This window comes from Acomys minous, assembly GCF_964271855.1.
Source record: "Acomys minous genome assembly, chromosome: 7".
In the NCBI taxonomy this organism is placed as follows: Eukaryota; Metazoa; Chordata; class Mammalia; order Rodentia; family Muridae; genus Acomys; species Acomys minous.
The window spans coordinates 119,825,536-119,848,143 of record NC_140488.1 but is presented as its reverse complement, the minus strand read 5'-3'; the positions used below and the strand labels follow the sequence as shown (position 1 = coordinate 119,848,143).

At 41.9% G+C, this 22,608-nt stretch overlaps 1 protein-coding gene across 7 annotated transcripts in view; it reads right to left on the bottom strand.

Moving 5' to 3' along the window:
- Positions 1 to 6,344: 6,344 nt before the first annotated feature.
- Positions 6,345 to 22,608, bottom strand: part of LOC311601892 (transcription initiation factor TFIID subunit 1-like) — a gene marked incomplete at its 3' end in the record, with an annotated part of 80,778 nt that continues 64,514 nt past the window's right edge. For 2 of the 7 annotated variants that reach the window (XM_084789641.1, XM_084789642.1), the window contains exons 33-38: positions 18,919 to 18,986; positions 18,347 to 18,463; positions 14,265 to 14,351; positions 12,754 to 12,913; positions 11,776 to 11,953; positions 8,093 to 8,306 (exon numbers count right to left, since the gene is read on the bottom strand). In XM_084789641.1, the coding sequence (XP_084645767.1) occupies positions 8,093 to 8,306; positions 11,776 to 11,953; positions 12,754 to 12,913; positions 14,265 to 14,351; positions 18,347 to 18,463; positions 18,919 to 18,986 (824 nt within the window). Of the gene's footprint in view, positions 6,928 to 8,092; positions 8,307 to 11,775; positions 11,954 to 12,753; positions 12,914 to 14,264; positions 14,352 to 18,346; positions 18,464 to 18,918; positions 18,987 to 20,364; positions 20,450 to 22,608 lie in introns of those variants that run through there. The other 5 variants (XM_084789644.1, XM_084789645.1, XM_084789646.1 and 2 more) reach the window with 5 other exon arrangements.

The window sequence follows — 22,608 nt, the reverse complement described above, 5'->3', positions numbered from 1 at the left end:
GGAATCAAATGTGGGTCTTCTTCAAGAGGGGTACATACTCTTCACTGCTGAGCCACCTCTCCAGTCCTCAAGGACATTTTGTTTCTGGTTTCTCAGTATCTCCCTAAGTACTTTAATACTTCAAACTCCCATACCATTTTTACTTTTGTCACAAAGATGACCCTACCAATTTCACTGGGGAAGAGACCTTTCCCTACATGGGGTGTTTTCTCTATGAGAGCTAAACACTCGCTTTCTACTTACACAGGTCTTTCCAACCAACAATTCCTTGCTTTTTGTGACCCTTCCTATACAGCTTTCCCTCCTAGGCTTATGTAAGCATACTTAACTACTTTCCAATTTGACTTTCTCTCAGAACTTCTGATCCTCCTGCTTTTACCTCCAAGAGCCAGGATGATGGCCATGTGCCGTTGTACTTTACTTATTTGGTGCTGACGATTGAACCCAGAGCCTTGTCTCTTCTAGGCAATCACTATCTCATGAACATCAAACCCAACCAGCTTGTTTTCCTTTTGAGGCATGTTCTAACTCTAGCTCCAGCTTGCGGTGAATTCAAGGTGTGAGTATGGCTCTTAAGAGCTGCTTTCTTTGTTGAGCTCCCACTCTTTTCTTCAAGTCTTCTGTTTCTGACAGTACCTAAATATTGGCTTTCACCAAGGTTCTCTCGTCCATCTTATTCTAACCATGCTTCCTAAGGGATGTCTACCGTCTAGGTTGCACAAGTCCTAAGCTTTATACAAGTATATGTTAAACTCACCTGCCTCTGACTGAAAATGAAGAGCCACTTCTCAGTGTCTAGAAACGCCTAAGTCCCACTCTCTTTACTGGCCATTATCCAGTCACTAAGACAAAAGTCTAGTTTTACCCATGCTACCAGTAACTCAGTTATGGTGTAGGCCTCAATCACCTACCATCCGGGACCCTTTCTCTCTATCCAAAAATCATACAGAATGATTGATCTAAAATAACCAATTGATCCCAAAGCTGGAAATCTGAATACCTACAGCTATGCTCTCTGCATCCCAACTCAACTGGAACTACCTATAGTTTGAACGTGTTGTTTCATGTCCTCAAGCATTCCCTCTGACTTGCGTCTTCTCTCACACATTGACTCTGTGGCTAACTGCTAAACTCTTGCCTATTCATCAACTGTTGTTCTTTCCTAGAGGTCTTGTGGCTGACCTTAACTCAGAACCATCCTTTGCCTCGGCCTCCCAAGCATTGGGTCTACAGGTGTAATCACCATGCCTGCCACCATGATCTAGCTTTTCAGTCTTCTCTGTGGAGAATTCCTGTACTTACTGGGCAAGCAGAGTTCAGTCTTCTCGTTGTAAATGGTCTTTTGTCCCCCCCGCCAAGGACCACTTTTTAATATACTGGTGTTTTAAATCTCTCATTCTAGATCTTAAGGACCTTGCAATCAGACAATACCTGTTTTCTATTAGTTCTAAACTTTTTTTTCCAGATCATGTTATTTTTTAACAAAATCTCAATTGTTTAATTTTACCAATAAAGCCTCAGGAGCCAGATGCTGGGGTGAAGGCCTGCTAGCTCAGAGAGGCAGAGAAAGCACCCAGCTGACCTTCCTACTCAGCTGTTGTCCCAGAAGGAATGCCCCTCTCCTACGCATTCTCAAACAACCTCCTTTGAACTGAATGTCCTTCTCTTCTACTTCCTGTGCCTCTATCTGTCCTCACTTCTTCCTCTCCATAGGAGTTTTTTTCTTAATAATCCTTTGTTCACTTCCTGTCAACTGGTTGCTTGCTCCACCTCTTGACCTATGGTTAACTTTATTTAATCCTGTTTACAATATTCAAGCAGAAAGCTCTTAGATTAGAGGTGTGTTCTAAGGCTGACTCACACCACAACTAAAAACAGGTTTCTCCAATACATAACATAATTTCAGGGTTGACAGTGTGATCAAATATCATGCAACAGTCAGGGGTTCTCTGTGTAGCCCTCACTATCCTAGAACTTACTCTGTATACCAGGCTGGCCTTGAATTCAGAGGTCAGCATGGGATCAAAGACATGTGCCATCACACCCAGGTATGTCTCTACTGTGTTACAGAAGTGGTGTAATAAAAAGAGGCCAGAATAAAAAAAGAGGCCAGGAATTTGGGGTAAGGGGCGTTGGGATGAGTTAGAGGAAGAAGATGGAGAAAAGATATTATGTAACTATACTTTAATGAAAGATGAAAATTAAATTTTAAATGGGCAATATAAAAATGAGTAGTATCATCACCTAAGACCCAGAAATAAACCCACACACCTACGGATGCTTGATTTTTGACAAAGGAGCCAAAACCATACAATGGGGAAAAAACAGCATCTTCAACAAATGGTGTTGGTCTAATTGGATGTCTATGTGTAGAAAAATGCAAATAGAGCCATATTTATTATACTACACAAAACTAAAGTACAGTGGATTAAAGACCTCAACATAAAACCAGACATATTAAATCTGTCAGAAGAAAAAATGGGGAAAGAGCCTTGAACTCACTGACACAGGAGACACCTTCCTGAACAGAACACCAACAGCCCAGGATCTAAGATCAACAAGTAATAAATGGGACCTCACAAAATGAAAAGCTTCTGTAAGCCAAAGGACAGAACAAAACAACAGCCTAAAGACTGGGAAAAGTTCTTCACCAACCCTACATCCAACAAAGGGCTAGTATCCAAAATATATAAAGAACTCAAGAAATTAAACACCACCAAACCAAATAATCCAATTAAAAATGATGTACAGAGATAAACACAAAATTCCCAAGAGAGGAATGTCCAATGCCTGAGAAACACTTAAAAGAAATGCTCAATGTTACTCATCATCAGGGAAATGTAAATCAAAGCGACTCTGAGATTCCATCTTACACCTATCAGAATAGCCAAGAGCAAAAACTCAAGTGACAGCACATGCTAACGAGGATGTAGAGAAAGGGGAACATTCCTCCATTGCTGGTGGAAGTGCAAACTTCTACAACCACTTTAGAAATCGATCTGGCATTTTCTGAGAAAACTGGGAAGAGTGCTACATTGAGACCCAGCTATTCCACTCTTGGGCATCATCCTGAGGTAACCCAAAAGACACACACCCAAAAATCCTCTTATATGTGGATTTTAGACATATAGTACATACAGGATAAACATACTTCAATGCACAGACCCAAAGAAGGTTAAGTAATAAGGAAGATCCAAGGAAGTATGTTTAAATCTCACTCAGAAGGGGAAATAGAATAGACAGAGGTGGCTAAAGAGAGTGGATGCAGAGAGATACGAAAGAGATCAGACCTGTGGAGAGAGAGGGAAGGAGGACAGAAGGCCTGTAGAAAAAAAGCAAACTGTGGCAGGGGCATCTCTGTGACAAGCTGGAGACCTAAGTCAGGGTAGGCTCCTAGGAAGATATGAGGGGGACTCTAACAGACTCTTAGTAGCAGGGGCCATAAAGACTGAAGAGGATAGTCTAACTAGCCAAGTCTCTAAGAGGGTATGGAACACTAATCCACCCACAACAACTCTGACCCTGCCTACAGTGATGTATAGGGATAAAGTCCCCTTCTGTCACAGGCCAAGGGAAGGGGAATAGGGTGAAAGAGGGAGGGAGGTTGAAATGGGAATATACAAGTGAAGGGATAACAATTGAGATGTAATTTGAATCTATTTAAATAAAAAAAGGATAGAGCAGACAGAGTAGAGCTTGACTGAATGTCCAACCAATGCTTAGCCTAACCTGAGACCCATCCCATGGGAGAGAACCAACCCCTGATACTATCAATGATACTCTGCTATGCTTGCAGACAGGAGCCCAGCAGAGTTATTCTTTGAGAGGCTCTACCCAGCAGCAATATGAAGCAGATGCTGAGACTCACAGCCACACATTGGGCAATGTGTAGGGAGTCTTGTGGAAAAGTGGAGGGGAAGGAGAAAAGGTCCTGGAGGAGACAGGAGCTCCACAAGAAGACCAACAGAACCAACACACCAGGGCTCAGAGGAGCCTGCTGAGACTGAAGCACCAACCAAGGACCTTGCATGGACTGGACCTATATCCCCTAGACAGATGTGGCAGATTGACAGCTCAGGCTTCATGTGGGTTCCCTAGTAAGGGGGGCAGGGGCTGTCCCTGATATGGACTCTGTTGCCTGCTTTTTGATCACTTCCCCCCTGGCGGGTCTGCCTTGCTAGGCCACAAGAGAAGATGACATGCTAAGTACTGATGCAACTTTTTCGTAAAGATGTTCCAGACAGGATTTCTCTGTGTAACAGCCGTAGCTGTCCTAGACTCACTTTGTAGGCCAGGATGGCCTCAAAGTCACAGAGATCCACCTGGCTCTGCTGGTATTAAAGGCATGTGTCACCATGCACAGCAAGAGATCATCTGATCCCATTATGGATTGTTGTGAGCCACCATGTGGGTGCTGGGAACTGAACTCAGGATCTCTGGAAGAGCAGCCAGTGCACTTCTGTCTCTCCAGCCCCTGCAACTAACTTGATTAGCTGGGGTGGTTGGGAAGTGGAACTGCCCTTTTCTGAGGAATAAAGGAGGGGGAGGCACGGAAAAAGGCGGGACTGGGAGGTGAGGAGGAATGAGACTACCACCGGGATGCAAGGTGAATTTAAAAAACACTTATATTCTAGATTCCCTGCTCAAGAGCGGGCTAACATCAGCCAGAAGAGCAGATAAGAGACTAGTGCCTAGCCCAATCATCAGGGAGGCTTTATCCAACAACTAATGGGAGCAGATGCCAAACATTACGCAGAACTTGGAAACACTGAGGAAGAGAGGGAAGGAAGGACGGTAGGAGTCAGAGGGGGTAAGGACACCATGAGAGCATGACCCAAAAATTAGGGCTCATAGGGACTCACAGAGACTGATGTGGCAACCACAGAGGAGGAGCCTGCATGGGTCTGCATAAGGTCCTCTGCATATATGTTATGGTTGTGTAGCCTGGTGTTCTTATGGGACTCTTAACAGTGGGAATAGGTGAAGGAGAGATAAACCTGTTTTTTAGGATCCCAAGTGTGGGATCAGAACAGTCTTGTGAGAGAACAGGTGACGTTAACTCTCTAAAAGACCAACCACCTCGTGCGGGAGCTTGATTGTTGCCAGCTGAAAAGATCCCATGAACAGACTCTGGGAGGAGATATATAAATGAGCCCAGAACTGGAGGCAGGGCCTTTGGAGACTTGGGATAGTTTTGGCTGTTCATCACTCCACTTTGAGATGCTCCTAGAGAGAACCGCTTGAGGGAAGGCTTTGGAGCTCTGGCTCCTGCTGAGGGTCTGGGTTCTGGTTACTCCAGGTTCCAGCAGAAGAAATCTTGCTGATTACGCCAGGAGAAGGAACTGATATCCTTACGGTTTTGTTATTTTGTTCTTTAGTCTTCTGTTCCTATTGTGTTGGTTGGTTGGGTAATAAGTGACATACGCTCGGTTTATAATTTGTAATAAAATACACTGGTTAAGCAAACTGAGCCTACAAATAGAGGTATCTCTGACTCTTTCACCTCTTCCTGGGACCATTTTACTCCTACTGGGTTGCTTCATCCAGCCTTCATATGAGGATCTGTACTTAGTCTTGTTGTAACTTGCTATGTTGGGTTCTGTTGACATCCCTGGGATGGGAGGGGGGTGGAAAAAGAAAAACTTACTTTCTAGGAATTCACTTAATAACTACCACTCAGTAGTAGTTTAGGCATTGGTAAGTAATTGGTCATTGATAGCAAATGGTGGCAATCAACCACAGCCTTTTCCTTTCCTTTCTTGCTATGTGACCATTGCCAAATACCTTAAGGGTTGTTGTGCTGTTTTGGTTTCCCTGTAAATTTGACACAACTTGCAGTGAACTTGGAAGACAGAGTCTTAAGAAGGAATGCCCCATAGGCATGTCTTTGGGGCAGGTCATGATCATGCATCTATGTAGGAAGACCACTGTGGTTATCACCATTCGCTAGACAAAGGGTCGTTAGTACATAAGACAGCAGGAAACTAGATGAGAACAAATAGGCAGCAAAGAGGCATTCCTTTCTCTCTGCTCTTGACTGTAAATGGGATGTGGCCGGCTGGATGTGGTTCTTGCCTTGACTTCACTTCAGTGATGTACTGTAATATGGAATTATAAGCCAAATAAACTCTTCTCCTATGTTAAAAAATTTCTAGAAACCCTTTCCAGTTCTCCTTTTTCATCCCAAGTGGTAATTTAGTCCTGTTGACCACACCCCTTTCTGAAGGTGTCTCAATGCCGGCTCCCTTTCCCCCCATTCCAATGGCACCACTGTACTTGAGGTTCCACTCTCCTTAGCTTGAATTACATTTGCTCTCCCCTCCAAACCACTCTCCATGCTACTGTTGTCAACAATTGTAAGTTTTATTATAAAAATAACATGTACTATACAATTCAAATGATACAGAAATAAAAAGCTCACCCACTGTACACAAACCAAATGAACTACCTCCTCTCCATTCCCATCACCCAGAGGTTATCACTGTGAACAATTTATTGTATATTCTTTCACATCTTTTCCTTTGCACATACAAGTATATACAAACATCATATACACTTGGTATTTTACTCAGCACAAATCGGATCATACATGTCTTCTTATTTGACTCAGTTTCTCTCTTCAATCAACATTCAGAAAATTTCTGAAACAAATCTAATGCACTGAAGATTTCATTTCCTTAAATATAAAATTCATTCACTGATATCAAACACAAGTATCTCTCTTTCTCCATTTTTTGGTATCCTTGAGACACATGTTCTCAGTTTAACAGTCCTGGCTGGCCTTGAAGTCAGATATCCTCCTGCCTCTTCCTCCTGAGTCCTGGGACTAATGGCATGCACCACGGTGCCTGGCTCAAATGCAAAGCTCTTGAAGATATACTTCCTGTCCGTCTTTCAGTGTCATGTCTACTCAGTGCAGCATACTATCTGAAACAAGGCAGGTACAAACAAATAAGGAACACATTCTGTCATATCTGGACTGTGAACATTCCCCTTCATGTTAACACCCTGCCTGGACTTGTGAGCTGCTACGGTCCTACCAGTAACTTCTCAACAATCAACTTCCAGGTGGAAGACTTCCCTGCTTTTCCACACATGATCTCTTCTCAATTTCTTCCTTATACCTTCCACAGCTAGCTTCTATTTTTAAAAATATTTTATTTAATTTTAATTTATGTCTGTTGGTGTGGGAGTGTCAGATCTTGCAGTTACAGACAGTTGTGAGCTGCCATGTGGGTGCTGGGAATTGAACCCGGGTCCTTTGGAAGAGCAGGCAGTGCTCTTAAACACTGAGCCATCTCTCCAGCCCCACAGCTAGCTTCTTAATTGTACTCGTCTAACAGTTCTATAATTTATTAACATTGCTTGAATTCCACTCTCCCTGCCCCAACTTGATGGCGCATTCTTATTTAACCTTTACACTCCAGAGATCTGACAGAGAGCCTGGCATGGAATAGATACACAGAAACATATCTGTTGGGATTTCATGATTTTAAAAACATTTACTTAGTGGCTACCTTGCATGGAAAGAAACAAAAGATAGTCTTTGCCCTAAGGAACTTAGCATTTTCCTATAATTTCTCCTAGGGTGTGGGAGAGTGCATTCACATGGCCACCTACTGTTTTGGATACATAGGCTGTTTCAGAGATTTATAGCCATGCTCCTGTAAGCCATTTAGGAGTGAGGCATTGTATATCCAAGTGAGTAATACATGAATAAACCATTTGTCCAATAGGTTTGTATTTTAAGTGTGCCACAGAGCCAGCCAATTCTCTATTCTAGCAGAGGAGTTTTCATCTATTCCAGCCTGCAAGTTAGAAAGGGAAATGGTGCCATGTCTACACATCCAGAGAAATAAATGGCACTAAAGGAGTGCAATGGGGAAGAGTGAGTCTGCCTCCCTTCTTGATAGTGGCTAGGGAAAAGAACTTGATACTCCAGGATCTGGAGAGGTGATTACTACTATTTTGCTCATTACTAAAACTACGGTGTTAACCTGGTAATAACATTATTAGCCACTATACACAATATAAACAAGCTGGGGGAAAGGTAATTGACTTAGGCTGACTGAAGAGGCTTAGTTAGGAAGCCTCACTCATCACAGTCCAAGTCGCTGTCTCCAGCAATGGAGTGGAAATCCTCACTATCTTCGTCCTCTGACAGGTGGAACTGGCTTAATATCCTAGGCCCAGAGCCCTGCTCTTCCTCATCTTCTTCCTCCTCTGATACCTCATACCCACCAATGCTGCTGATGGCTGTGTCCTGGGTGTTCGACTTGGGATCAGGCTCTTCATAGCTCCCACAACTGAGAAGAGAAAACAACATCTCTCAAGCTTGGGCACCATGCCCTAGCTGAGCATTTGCATACTTTGTACTGTCAAGGGATCAGGCCATCTCACCTCCCCTGGACACTAAAATAATGGGCTCTCGACTGTTTCATGCACCCCTAAGGAGAAAAGATCCAGTCAAAAACATCAACTTGCTGACTTAATATACATGAGGACCTGAAATAAACTTCCACACTGACCAAAACTCGCTACTGGCTACCATGATCACAGATGTTGTTAAGCTCCAATGTTTCATACTTATTCAAAGATAGCCAGGGTTTCAAAGAGAAACCTGTCTTGAAATGAACAAAAATGTAAACAAATTAAAAAAATAAAAATAAGGCCAGGCATGGTGGCGCATGCCTTTAATCCCAGGACTAGGAAGGCAGAGGCAGATGGATCACTATGAGTTCGAGGTCAGCCTGGTCTACAAAGTGAGTCTAGGACAGCAAAGGCTACACATTAAACCCTGTCCCCGTACCCCTGTTCCCCCCCCCAAAAGCAACCAACCAACCAACCAACCAACCAACCAACAAACAAAATACCAAAAAAACAACCAAAAAACCCAAGCCTATTCTTCAGAAATTTTCTTTTTTCAACAATGACTACAATGAACACCCTTCTGTGTCAATACAGTCTACAGCTCTGGGGGGTTTTCTGAGACCGGGTCTCACTATTTAGTTCAGTCTAGCCTGAACTTTGTGATTCTTCTGTCTCATCCTCCTAAGTGCAGGGATTACAGTGTGCCAGACTTAACAGAAGCATGGTATTCTGGTATATGGCTATAACACGATTCATTTAAGAGTCCCTCAATAGTATGTGTAGCTATTTCTGATTTATTTCACCATTAGAAACAATGAGCGGTGATAAAAATCTTTGTATGTTTTTTGTTTGCTTGCTTGCTTGTTTGTTTGAGAAAGGATCTCACTATGTAGCTGGGACTGTCCTGGACCTGGCTTTGTAGACCAGGCTGTCCCAGATCTCATAGTGATTGGCCTCCTACTGTGCTGGGATAGAGGGTTTGCATCATCATATCCAGATATACAAACATCTTGAGAAAAGTGTTGGCAAAGGACAATTTCCTAAATGTGGTATTTTAGAACTAAAGGGGGTACATATTTAATTTTTTTATTTATAGTAATAAAATTGTTGTATTTCTCTCCCGCTCACCCTACCTATTTACACATTATTACCAGTCATTTGGGAATGTCTTTTTTTCCCCTCATACTCTTTCCAAAAATGATCACCAACTTGACAGCTATATCACATTGTTTATCATGTTTATTTGATTATTAGAGAAGCTATATAATATAGTTCTTGGTCATTTGAATTTGTGACTTTCTTAGCTCACATCTTTTATCCTTTGCTCTTTAGGACATAGAACAATCATTGTAAAACACAAAGCAGATCATACCGTTCTCACTCAGTGCCATCCCACAACAGTTGGGTCCTTCACAATTTGGTTCTTACCTCTTTTTGAAAAAAAAAATCTTAACTACTTCTTTGAATCATTCTTACCACATGCATCAACTGAAAGCTCTGGCCTACTTGTAATCTTTTAAAAGTGTCCCACAGGGGCTCACAGAGACTGAACCAACAACCAGGGAGCCCATATGGGACTGACCTAGGTAGGCCCTGTGCACATGTAACAGTTGTGTAGCTTGGTCTTCAAGTGGGACTCGTAACAGCAGGAGCAGGGGCTGTCTCTGACCCTGTCGCCTGCCTTTGGGAAGCATTTCCCTGTACTGGGCCGACCCTTAAGTCTCAACAGGAGAGGATGAGCCTAGATATACCACAACTTCATAAGCCAGGGCTGGTTGGTATCCATGGGAGGCTTCCCCTTTTCTGAAGGGAAGCAGAAGAGAGGGGTGAAGAGGACCAGGGGTGGGGGCAGGGGACAGGAAGGACTGGGAGAAGAGGATGGAGGGGAAACTGTGGTTGGGATGTAAAGTAAATAAATAAATGCTTAAAAAGTATCTCATGCCTCTGGGTTTTCATAACGCCATTCTGAGTCTCTGGGATACATTATGCTTCTTACCCTATAAAACTACCAGTCATATTGACTCCATTTCCTTCTCTAATCAGCTTCTCACCCCTTCCTTCTGCATGTCCCAGAAAAACTCTGTGGTTGCCTGTCATGTTTTTCATGTCACACCGCCACACCCTGTTAACTTGCTACATAATCCCTGATAAGCAGAACTCCTTAAGGAAGGAATCCCATGTCTTACTTGTGTTTTCAACCTATGATAAAGACTTTCATGACGAATAAATAAAAAACTTTATCCACTTGCTGGCAAGATGGATTGCTTGTGCAGTAAATCTAACATATTTGAAGCCAAAATCATTTTCCCATCCTCTGTTTTTCGTCTTTCCTCTCATTATTTATCAGACTTAACTCCCAAATTCAATTGAATGCTCTTGTAATCTGTTCCCATTTGCTTTTAAAAGTTACCTACCATACAAATTTGATGCTACTTTCTCTTCCTTTTGTTGTATATGTTTGTAGGCCTGGCTTGCACTGAACTCACCCTGTAGCTGAGGATTATCTTTAATCCCTATCTTCCTCCCTCTACCTTGCAAGTGTGCATAGGTGAGCAACACCACACTGGGATCGTTTTGTTTGCTTTTTGATAGGACTTCAATACTTAGCCCAAGTTTTGGCTTTTCTTTTTTCTTTCTTTTTCTTTGGGGGAGGAGGACACAGGGTTTTACTGGCTTGGACTTCACACTATACATACCTGGCTGGCCTTGAATTCAGACACCCACCTGCCTCTTCTTAGGCATGCACCACCACAGCTGGCAAGCCTTGAATTTAGGATCCTCCTATCTCATACCTTAAGAACTGAGATTATAGAAGTGTGCCAGCAACTTCCTTTCCCTAGAAGTACAGATTCCTAACAGAACAACATCCAAATGTCTTGGCATATTACTTATGGTTCTCCAAAATACAGTCTCTTGCTTTTTCAAAAGTCTTAATTCTCCACCCACCTCCCTTTTCTCTTGAACATACTTCACGTTGTATTTCTATGCCTCTGACATATCATTTCATCTATAAAGATCCATCCCTCTGGCTGCCATTACATATGCTTAGCAGACTCCTATCCATCCTTTAAGCGTAAGTTAAATGCTTCTACATGAAGTTTTACCCTGGTTACTTCAAAGCACAGTAAGTCACTCCCTAGGAATACCTCGGCACTTGATACTTACTTGCGCTTAGGTACTTAGGACATGGTACCTATAATGATTTGTATCAATCTCTTCCACTACCAGTGCTCCTCAAGGACAGGTTAATATCTTGCTCCTGTGCATTCCCAGGGACTAGATAATGCTTGGTCCAAGTAGAGGTATCAGGAAATGTTTACAAATGAAAGCTTTATTATGCTAAGCCCTTTGTCACCACAGCTGGGAAATGATGCCACAGCCCCGTAGCACACTGCTGTCTGTTACCTGATGTTGCTATGCTCCAAACCGTGGGACGCCTCACCACCATCTCCCTCATAGCACATCATGCTTTCTTCATTTTCCACATCTATTATTGAATTCTCATGAAGCACATGGGGCTGTGTGGGTCTTACATTGACAGATTCAGTATCAGAGTCGCTTCCACTTTCACTTAGGTGAAGACCTGTAAAAACACAGATGGTGGTTCATTAAGAGATAAGGTTGATGGACTACGGGTATGGCTCAGTGCTACAGTGTTTGCCTAGCATGTACAAGATAGTTACGTTCAAAATAACAAAGACAAAACAAGAGCTAGCGAAAAGAAAAGGAAATTCTTGTCAGAATTAGTATTTTTACCTAGTATTTCTTAAGTCTATACTCCTCACCTCTCAAGCGCCTCTTTCAAATACCAAACGTCAATAGTGGCAAGATATATAGTTTCTTCTGCCTTAGCCTGTTCTACTTGTTTTCTATCATATCCAGTACTTTTTTTGTTTGTTTGTTTTTGTTTTTCAAGACAAAGTTTCTCTGTGTAGCCTTAGCTATCCTGGACTTGTTTTGTAGTCCAGGCTGGCCTCAAACTCACAGAGATCTGCCTGCCTCTGCCTCCCGAGTGCTGGGAGTACGAGTGTGCACCACTGCACCAGGCTCATCTCCAGGACTTGTACCTTACCATTTCTATTATTTTGCTTACTTTTCCTTTCCTGTTCCCAAACACAATCCTTCCAAGGTGCTACTTGTGCACTGACTGTTCCATTTTTAACTTTGTGCCTCCTGTGTCTGTTAATCTTCACTCCCACTTAGGCTAATGGACATGATCATCCTCTGAGTGTGGGTTCATTATTCTCAGGTCCACCAATAGGACTCCAATAAAAGAGATAGCATTTTTATACTAGCAAATAGCAAGAAGCAAAGGGTTTCCTATTCAGTCCTGAGGTACAACAGTGAGCTACACAAAAACAGAAGCAAAGGAGCAAGACTCACCAGAGAACATGGTATCTCCTTCTTCTTCATCACTCCCAGTATCTTCCTCATCATCCTCTTCTTCAGACATAAGCAAATCTTCATACAGGACACTGGGTTGGGGCTGTTGTACAGCTCCTTCCTCTTCATCTGCAAGATCACTGTCTCCATCTTCACCTTTCTAAACAAGTCCAGGTGGCAGTCCCATCAATGACTAAAAGCCCAGCACACCTTCTTTCCCCCGCATCCCATTTGCTGCTTCACGAGAAGTTAAATAATTGTAGTGGATGGATTTGTCTACCTCAATTCCCAAGGATTAAAGTCAGACTGAGGCTGACTACGGAGAGACTCTAAGATGTCACCTTGAGATTTGGCCTGTCCTTCACAACTGGGGCTCCTATCATATAAATGTATAATGTGTAAGCTTTCTGTAAGCATACTCCCTGGGGCTGGAGTCTTAGGTTTCCTATCCTCCTCCTCATCATATCCTTCAGTATCTATACCAGAGTCTTCCTCACTCAGCCTACCTCAGCCCTGGAGAATCTAAGGAAGGAACACAAATAGCACACCACTGAGGGATGTGCCTGAAGGAGCTAAGCGATGGTTCTTTATCTAGGACATCTGCTCTTCCCTGGTATCCCAGCCAACCCCACTGCTAGTGGAGGCTGTTTACACAGCTGAAGGCATGTGCATTGAGCCCCAGTCATTCTTTGGAAATAACAGACAGGGCAAGAAAAAACAAAGAACAAGAAAGGTTTTGATCCACTCTTAACTGTCATCAGAAGGGACGTTTCCTTATAAAAACAATCCTTCTGGGTTTTGTACTCTCTTACGGAACCTTGAGAATGGGTACAGTGTTAGATGAGAACTATGTTTTGATACCTCTGGCAAAGGCCAGTTGAAACTTACAAATATTTAGAGCTGGGCACGGTGGCGCACACCTTTAATCCCAGCACTCAGGAGGCAGAGGCAGGTGGAACACTGTGAGTTTGAGGCCAGCCTTGTCTACAAAGCAAGTCCAGGATAGCTAAGGCTACACAGAGAAGCCCTGTCTCCAAAAACCAAAATATATATTTTTAAAATTAGATTTATAACTTTTTTTTTTTTTGGTTTTTCGAGACAGGGTCTCTCTGTATTAGCCTTGGCTATCCTGGACTCACTTTGTAGACCAGGCTGGCCTCGAACTCACAGCAATCCGCCTGCCTCTGCCTCCCGAGTGCTGGGATTAAAGGCTTGTGCCACCACGCCCGGCAGGTTTGTAACTTTTAAGAGACACAAAATAGTACACCAATTGCTGTGAACTGAACTCTGTCTTTGAATGTGGCTGTTCTTTCTAGTCTGTCACCTATTAGGCTGCTCTGATACTGCTATTATTTTCCCTGAACGTATGCTGTGCTTAAATCACATTTCAAAGCCTTGTTTTCAGGGCCAAAGGATCTAGCCATCCTTCATGTATACATGGTATCACTCCAGTCCTCCACAATCACCCAGCAGTCAGACCACCAATCTCACAGCGAGAAATAACATCCTACCTGTGCTAGCTGCTTTTCTGAAATAGCACTGTTCACAGTGCTATTCAAGACCGACATATTGCTCTCATCTTGATATAAAGAAGCATCCTGAGAAACACAGAGGAATGTGCTGTTATCATACAAATCAAGAAGCTGTGGTATAAAATGTAAAACTTAGCCTCTACCAAGGAAACAGCTACAAGAAATACAAAGAATTCTCCTTTATAACATTCACTGAAGAAAAAGGACATCTAAGACAACCCAGAGGAAACAGCCTGGTACAAATTTTTTTAGAGAAATTTTTAGAAGCCCACAAATAACAACTACTCTAGCAGACTGCCATCTAGTAGTTATGTTCAAAAACAAAAGCAAAATTGTATAAACTTAGGGACAAGTCTGTGTATTAACAGCCACTTTGCTCAGTAGCCTACTTTCTTCTTCTCAGTCTTGCCTTACTGGTTTTAGGCTCAGGACTCATATTAGTTATAGTTTCATTGACTTAAACACATATAAGGAAACTGGATAAAGGAATTTTAACTTCAAAAAGAACATGGAGTGTTTTGACAGTTCACGAGCTTTTGGACAATGCTTCAAAGCAAAACGGTACGGTTAAAAAAGGAACACATGGCTTTGGGGTAAACAGACCTGGCATTGAGTCTTGGCTCTCCCATAATTAACCACCCTGTCTCCCTCAACTGTAAAAACATGGATGATAATGTCTACATCACACGGTTGTAGAGAGAATTAAGAGCTATATGGTCTCAGTACCTTGTACTCTTATCATCCTCGAAAAGAGTAGAGATTTAGCAAATGGATTGTAGTGAATAATAAGAGGGACTAGATAAAATATTCATGAAGTGAATAGAAAAAGGAATTTCACTTTTAAAGTATATTTACAGACATACCACAGATTAAAAAAAACCTCGAAATATTCAGTTGTTGATGTTATGAGAGATGGAATTGATAAACAGTAACACATCTCTTAGTTGTATCATCCAATTTTCTTTTAAAAAAGATTTTATAGCCAGGCATTGTGATGCGCACCTGTAATCCCCACAATCAGGGAAGCATAGCAGGTGGATCTCTGAGAGTTTAAGGCCAGTAGAGTCTACAAAGTGAGTCCGGGACAGCCAGGGCTACACAGAGAAACCCTGTCTCAGGAAAAAAAAACTTTTATATATTCATTTTTTATAAATTATGTGGCTAGGCAATGGTGGCGCACATCTTTAATCCCAGCAGTCAGGAGGGAGAGGCAGGTGGGTCTCTGTGAGTTCAAGGCCAGCCTGGTTTACAGAGGGAGTTCCAGGAAAGCCAAGGCTACACAGAGAGATCCTACCTCAAATAACAACAATAAAAATTATGTGGATATGTGAATGTCTGAATGTGGGCTTGTATAAGCGAATGCAGTGTCTGTAGAGGACGGAAGAAGGTGTCAGAACCTACGAATGTGGAGTTAAAACAGTAAGACATGGAACGTGAGTGCTGGCACCCAAAGTCACGTCTTCTGAAATAGTAGCAAGCACTCTTAACTGGCTGAGCCATCTCTCCAGGCCCATCTTCTATATTCCCCAACTACAGCATTACTTTGATGAATATAAAACTTGCTTATCATCAAAGAATAGAAGTACAAACCTATAGGCCCAGCACCAGAAAAGTTCAATCAGGAAGACCACAAACTTGAGGCCAGTCTGGACCACAAAGCCAGACCCTAGCTCAAAGAAACAAATGCACACCTACATATGTGGTGCTCTGTAAACAGGCAAGCAAACAAGATTAACTGAGAAGATTTGAGTTTCCATAATAAAGGTGGCAAAACAGATTCCAGAACATTAGCACACAGGTAGACTTTCTGCAGGTTTTAAAATGCAGTATGAAAATAGAGGATTATGGGAAACTATAAAATGATTAATTCTAAAGAGGTGGGCTCAATGTAAGTTCAGTAGAAAATTCCAGATGCAAATACCACATTGGCTGCCACCATTCAGAAGTTGAAAACAACACGATTACTACTGTGCTTCTATATAATCAAAACTGAACTATGTAGCCAGGCGTGGTGGCACACACCTGTAATCTCAGCACTCGGGAGGCAGAGGCAGGTGGTTCTCTGAGTTTGAGGCCTGCCTTGTCTACAAAGGGAGTCTAGGACAGCCAAGGCTACAAAGAGAAACCCTGTCTCAAAAACAAGCAAACAAACCTGTATTATGACAGATTAAGATAATATAGATACGTTTTAATAATGTTTTGACTTCACATAGCAGTAAGTAAGGGTGGTCACACGTGGGGAGTCTATTTTCCATGAGTTAACAAACAATGACTTGGGCTATCTTAATATTTATACACATAAGTGAAAGGAATGATTGAGAGTGTGAACTGAAAAGAATGAAGCAGCGCACTCTCCAGAGGAAAGTGACGAAGTATACCAAAGCAGCTATTGCTCAGGAAGGACAAAGCTTTGACTCACCAATGGTCTAGACTTATGACTATCCAAGGCCTGAGGAAAGCACATGCCACTTGGTGGTTAGATTCTTCTGCTAGGACCCAAGCTTTAACTTACCAGAAAGTACCTTGTGGAAACTGAGCCTATTAGCAAGCAAGGCCTTCCTGGGCAACATCACTCGCCCAAGCCCCCTTGACCCAATCTGCCAATAAAACTCTAAGAGCCTTTCCTTGTTCTGGACCTTGAAGAAGTATCTGAGGGTTCTGTTTACCTGGCCCCTCTGTAACCTATGTTTTAGGATGAGAGAGAGAAAGGGGTGGGGGGAACAGAGAGACAGACAGAGACAGACAGAGAGAGAGAGAGAGAGAGAGAGAGAGAGAGAGAGAGAGAGAGAGAGAGAGAGATAGAGATAGAAAGTGTATGAATAAGACACAGACACAGCAAAAATCCAACAGAGAGCATGTATGTGGCATTTAAGTTCAGACTGAAACCTGGGTAGAATGAATAATAATACTTTAGGAATTGGAAGGCTTCTGCATTCAAATGTTCAGTTAAATTTGAAAGAGTGTGGGGCTGGGGAGATGGCTCAGTGGTTAAGAGCACTCTCTGCTCTTCCAGAGGTCCTGAGTTCAATTCTCAGCAACCACATAGTGGTTCATAACCATCTAGAATGTGATCTAGTGTCCTCTTCTGGTGTGCAGATGTATATGCAGATACAGCACTTATACATAAAATAAACAAGTCTTTAAAAGTGTATCTAAAAGTATTTGAAAGCGCCTCTGGGAACTTTACAGAGAAATCCTTCATACAAAGAAGAAAACAAAATACCTACTGGATGCCTATTATGTACCATAGAAACTAACTCATGTAATGTTGGAAACGACATCTTAGAGAAATGGGAACAGAGATGTTAATTTCCCAATATCATAAAACTACACAGTAGCAGAGCTAAGACTCACACCCAGGCCTGTTTTACATCAAACCTCATGTCTGTCCACTCCATCACTGAGGCTCCAATATAGAAACCAAGGACCTGTTAATATTCCATTTACAGTCTATTCTTCAAATACACCAACTTTCCAAGACTGTAATATAGAGGAAGTGCTCCAAAAGGTTTAGTCAGACCCGAAAGAAAAAAACACAAATATTTCTTACTCGTCCTGCTTTCTAGTCTTCTAACATATGAACTTAAACAGCCTTCATTTACTAGGAAAGGGAATTAACCTTGGACACTGAGTGGTGAGAGCTATGCCGACATACTTCTAAAGCAATGGATGATCAGGTATTTAGAAGGCACAAGAACAGTATGCCCTATCTGTAACTGAGCAGCCTACATTCTAGGGATGTCTTAGAACCCCAAAATTTACCAATGAGACAACTGGAGACCAAGAGGATGCCTCTGGCTATCGTAGTAGGAATCTGGTATTCTTACACACTAACAACCATCCCAATTCATTTATCCCATGGTTGCCTCTGCTGGATTCAACAAGGCCACGAGGACCCACGGCCCTCATTCACCTTACCCTTTGAGAAGACAAGAAAGCACATGAGAGGCATATGAAAAGAAAGGACAGAGAAGAATATCTCAGTAAACATATCTGTTAACATGCTCCCAACTTCCCAAACCGTAAGAAAATTGTAGGAAATTCCTAATCCTTTGGCTTACCTGAGGTGTATAAGATCCTGGAGTCATTGAGTCCAGGCTTTCTAATTCTGCTTCCTCCAGAGCTGTTTCTTTAGCTATATAAATGTCTTTCTCAAGTTGAGTCAAATGCTCATCATACTGAGAAATAAATACAATTAAAGAATTCATTCAGCATTTAGGTACTGGCATACAAAAGCAAACACTTCAGGGCTGGAGACATGGCTCAACAATAGAAAAGCACTGGCTGCTCTTCCAGAGGCCCTGAGTTCAATTCCCAGCAACCACATGGTGGCCTACAACCATCTGTAATGGGATCTGGTTCTCTCTTCTGGTGTACATGAAGACAGAGCACTCTCATAAATAAAATACATGAATAAATAAATCTTTCCTTTAAAAGAATTGCTCTTTTCATAGTGGTTCTATTCTAATAGCAGAGCACAACCAATAACCTAAACAAAGCACAGAAAGAAATGACGGAATGAGGGTAGAGGGTGGAATATTACATTTGAAAGCAAACAGGGTAGTCAGGGAAAGCTTCAAACTCAAGGACACAGCAGAAATTTTCATGGAGCCCAATCTTCTCTACCACCTACCTCAGTTAATGTCTGGCAACAAACGTTCACAATCTCCTGAGCAGTCTTAGTATACTGACTCTCAGGCCCTATGAAACAAGTAAAATGCCATCACATTTTTAACATCAAGAATTTTATATTTCTCCAACATACTGACTTAATATATTTATTATTTATTAAAATAATTATTAGCTTTATTTATTTATTTTTGAGATTAAAAAGTGTTAAAAAACACACCACCTGGCTAAATTGTATTTTTTATGTTATATATGTGGGTGCTTTGCCCATGTGTATTTCTGCACACCATATGCATGCCTAGTGTCCAAAGAGGCCAGAAAGGGATGTTGAACTGGAGTCACAAATGGTTCGGGGCTGCCATGGACGTGTGGAAAGTCAACCTAAGTCCTCTGGAAGAGTAGCCAGTGTTCTTATTCACTGAACAATGTCTCCATCCTCATACATTGCAATTTAAAAATAAGAATTTTAGATTTTGTTACCCAACAGTATATCATTATTTTATTTTTTATTTTTTTCCTTTTTGGAGACAGGGTTTCTCTGTGTAGCCTTTGCTCTCCTGAACTTGCTCAGTAGACTAGGATGGCCTCAAATTCACAGAGATCCACCTGCCTCTGCCTCCTGAGTGCTGGGGTTATGGGTGTGTCGCAATGCATTTGGCTTACTATGTGCATTTTTTGATGATTACGTTACATCTCAATGAAAACGTAAAAACACTAATTAATGTACCACATTTATTACAAGATTGCAGGTAAGAACCCACTGGTTGATATTCCTTAAAAATTAAAAGATACGTTAATGACCAGGGATTGTAGCACACACCTGTAACCTAAGTACTCAGGAGGAAGAGGCAGGAAGATATTTAGTGCATTCTAGGCCATCCAACAAAAACTAAGATGTGGAAAAAGAAAGGGTCAGCATCTTCCAGCACACCAATAACCTGGAACTGAGTAGCAGCCCCTCTTTTCATGTTTCATTTATTGTTTTGAAACAGGGCCTCCCTATGTAGCCCAGGCTGGCCTTGGGATTCATAGAGACCTGCCTGCCTTTTCCTCCTGAGTGCTGAGATTACAGGCATGTGGCACCATATCTAGTTTATATGGTGTTTGTTATTGATCCCAGGTCTTCCTGAATTCTAGTAAAGCTCTCTGAAATATATTCCCAGCCCAATCATGTAAGCCTTCAGCTTTCACAGATGTGTTCCTTGAATATATCTACTGCTTACCATCATATAAAGAATAAAAAGTATACCATACTGGTGGGAGGGGACTAAAGATATAGTTTAGTGGGATAGTTTACCCACCATGCACAAGGCCATGGGTTTGGTCTACAGTACCACAAATACAGTGCCATATGGTCTACAGTACCATACATATGATTATGTATATACCATATATACATGCAAAGCTTTCTAGAGAGAGCTCAGTGGAGAAACCACTTGTTCTTGCAGAGGACTCCCATGCATTTTCAAACACTCACATGGTGGTTCACAACCATCTGTAACTCCAGTTCCAGAGGATCCAAAACCCTCTCCGACCTTCTTGGGTACCAGGCATGCATGTGATGCAGAGAAATACATGACAGTAAAACATTCATACACATAAAAATAAACCTAAGAAAAATAAGCCCTTTTCCATTAAAACATCTAACTATATAGCATCTGTTCTTTAAATATGTGAAATGGAGCCAGGCATGATAGTGTGTGCAGCCCTGCATCTCAGTGCTGGGGAGTGTAAGGCTAATCTGGACTACAGTTAAATTTGAGGCTGGCATGTAAAGCTCAGAGACCCTGCATCACATATTCAAAATCCAGGGACTGGAGATGCCTGATCAGTAAGAATGCTTTCTGGGGCTGGAGAGGTGGCTCAGAAGTTAAGAGAACTGGATGTGGGCCAGGCATGGTGGCACATGCCTGTAATCCCAGCACTTGGGAGGTAGAAACAGGTAGACTTCTGTGAGTTCAAGGCCAGCCTGGTCTACAGTATGAGTTTCAGGACAGCCAGGGCTACACAGTGAAATCTTGTCTGCGGGGGAGAGGGTGGGGGATGGGACACAGCACTGGCTGTTCTTCCAAAGATCCTGAGTTTAACTCGCAGCAACACATGGTGGCTAATAACCAGCTATAATGAGATCTAGTGCCCTTTCAGGCCTTCTGGCTCACATGCCAGCAGAATAGTCTATACATAATAAATAAATAAATAAATAAATAAATAAATAAATAAATAAATAAATCTTAAAAAAAATGTCGTGCGTAGTGGCACAAGACTTTAATCCCAGCACTTGGGAGGCAGAGGCAGGTAGATCTCTATGAGTTTGAGGTCAGCCTGGTCTACAGCGTGAGTTCCATGATAGCCAAGGATACACAGAAAAACTCTGTCTTGAAAAACAAAACAAAATAAATTTTTTAAAAGGAGAAAAGAAAAGGAAAATACTTTTTGTTCTTGCAGAGGACCCCAGTTCAGATCCAAGCACCCACATCAGGTGGCTCACGGTCACCTGTTTCAGGAGATCCAATGTCCTCTTTTTGCTCCCCGAGGTATGGCACCTACATTCATTGTGTCTGTCTGTCTGTCTGTCTGTCTGTCTGTCTGTCTCTCTCTCTCTCTCTCTCTCTCTCTCTCTCTCTCACACACACACACACACACACACTTTTTCAAAGTCAGACTTTATATGTGAACTTAAAATGATCAAGCTTTCATGTGGTGATTATGTAATGATACAGACAAATCAAGGTTGCAGATAGACTACAGGCCTCCTTAAATTAAACCAATATAACACCAGTTTCAGTATATGGCTCTTATGCCTTACAAGTACATGGGTTAGGAATTCAGTCTTTATTCTACATCAGTTTCAACCAGTTAACACAGATCAACTCTCAGCATGTCAGTTATAATAAAAGGGCAATTAGTTTTATATGTTTAGAATGTTTCTCTCAGGAAATTATTTTGAAAAGATCTCTTCCCTTCCTACTTCCTTTGAAACAGACACCTGTAAAGAAATATTCACTAACAATGCCTCTAAAATATAAAACATTAATTTATAAATGATATCCCTTGCCTATCTGTTTTTATCACTAGCTGTTTGTAACTGCTCCTAGTTTTAGACAGCCCACGTTCAAGAGTTACAGGGTTTCCAGCTATTTAATTCCATCATGACACTATAAGTAAAGTCGCACTGAACATGCTAGAGTTGGTAAACTACTGTTAAGATGAGTGGATAAATATACCCAGACATTTTCTTACTGTTAGCTATAGCAGCAGTTCCTGAATGAAGAAGTAATGAAGGAGAGAGATCGACACACTTCCTGAACAAAATTCTGTGTGTAATGTATCTTTTTATCTGGGTACAATAAAATCAGTAAAAGGTCCATACCTGCTGCCATAAAGCTAAAAATACTATTGTATATCTCAAAATACATCAAGAGCTAACTAAAAGTAGGATGATCAGCTGTAGGTTTTATAGCTTGGGGAAAAAAGATAGACACACAAGAGTAACAGGGCTTCTCTGGGAAAATGAAACTGTTGAGGCTACTGGGAGAATTTAAGAGAAATCTAGGAAAACAGAGAGAGAGAGAGAAAGGAGGGGGAGAGGAGAGTCGGGAGAGGAGAGAGGGAAGAGAAAGCAGGGAGGGGAGAGGGGAGAGGAAAAAGAGAGACAGAGAGAGAGAGAGAGACAGAGACAGAGAGAGAGTGAGAG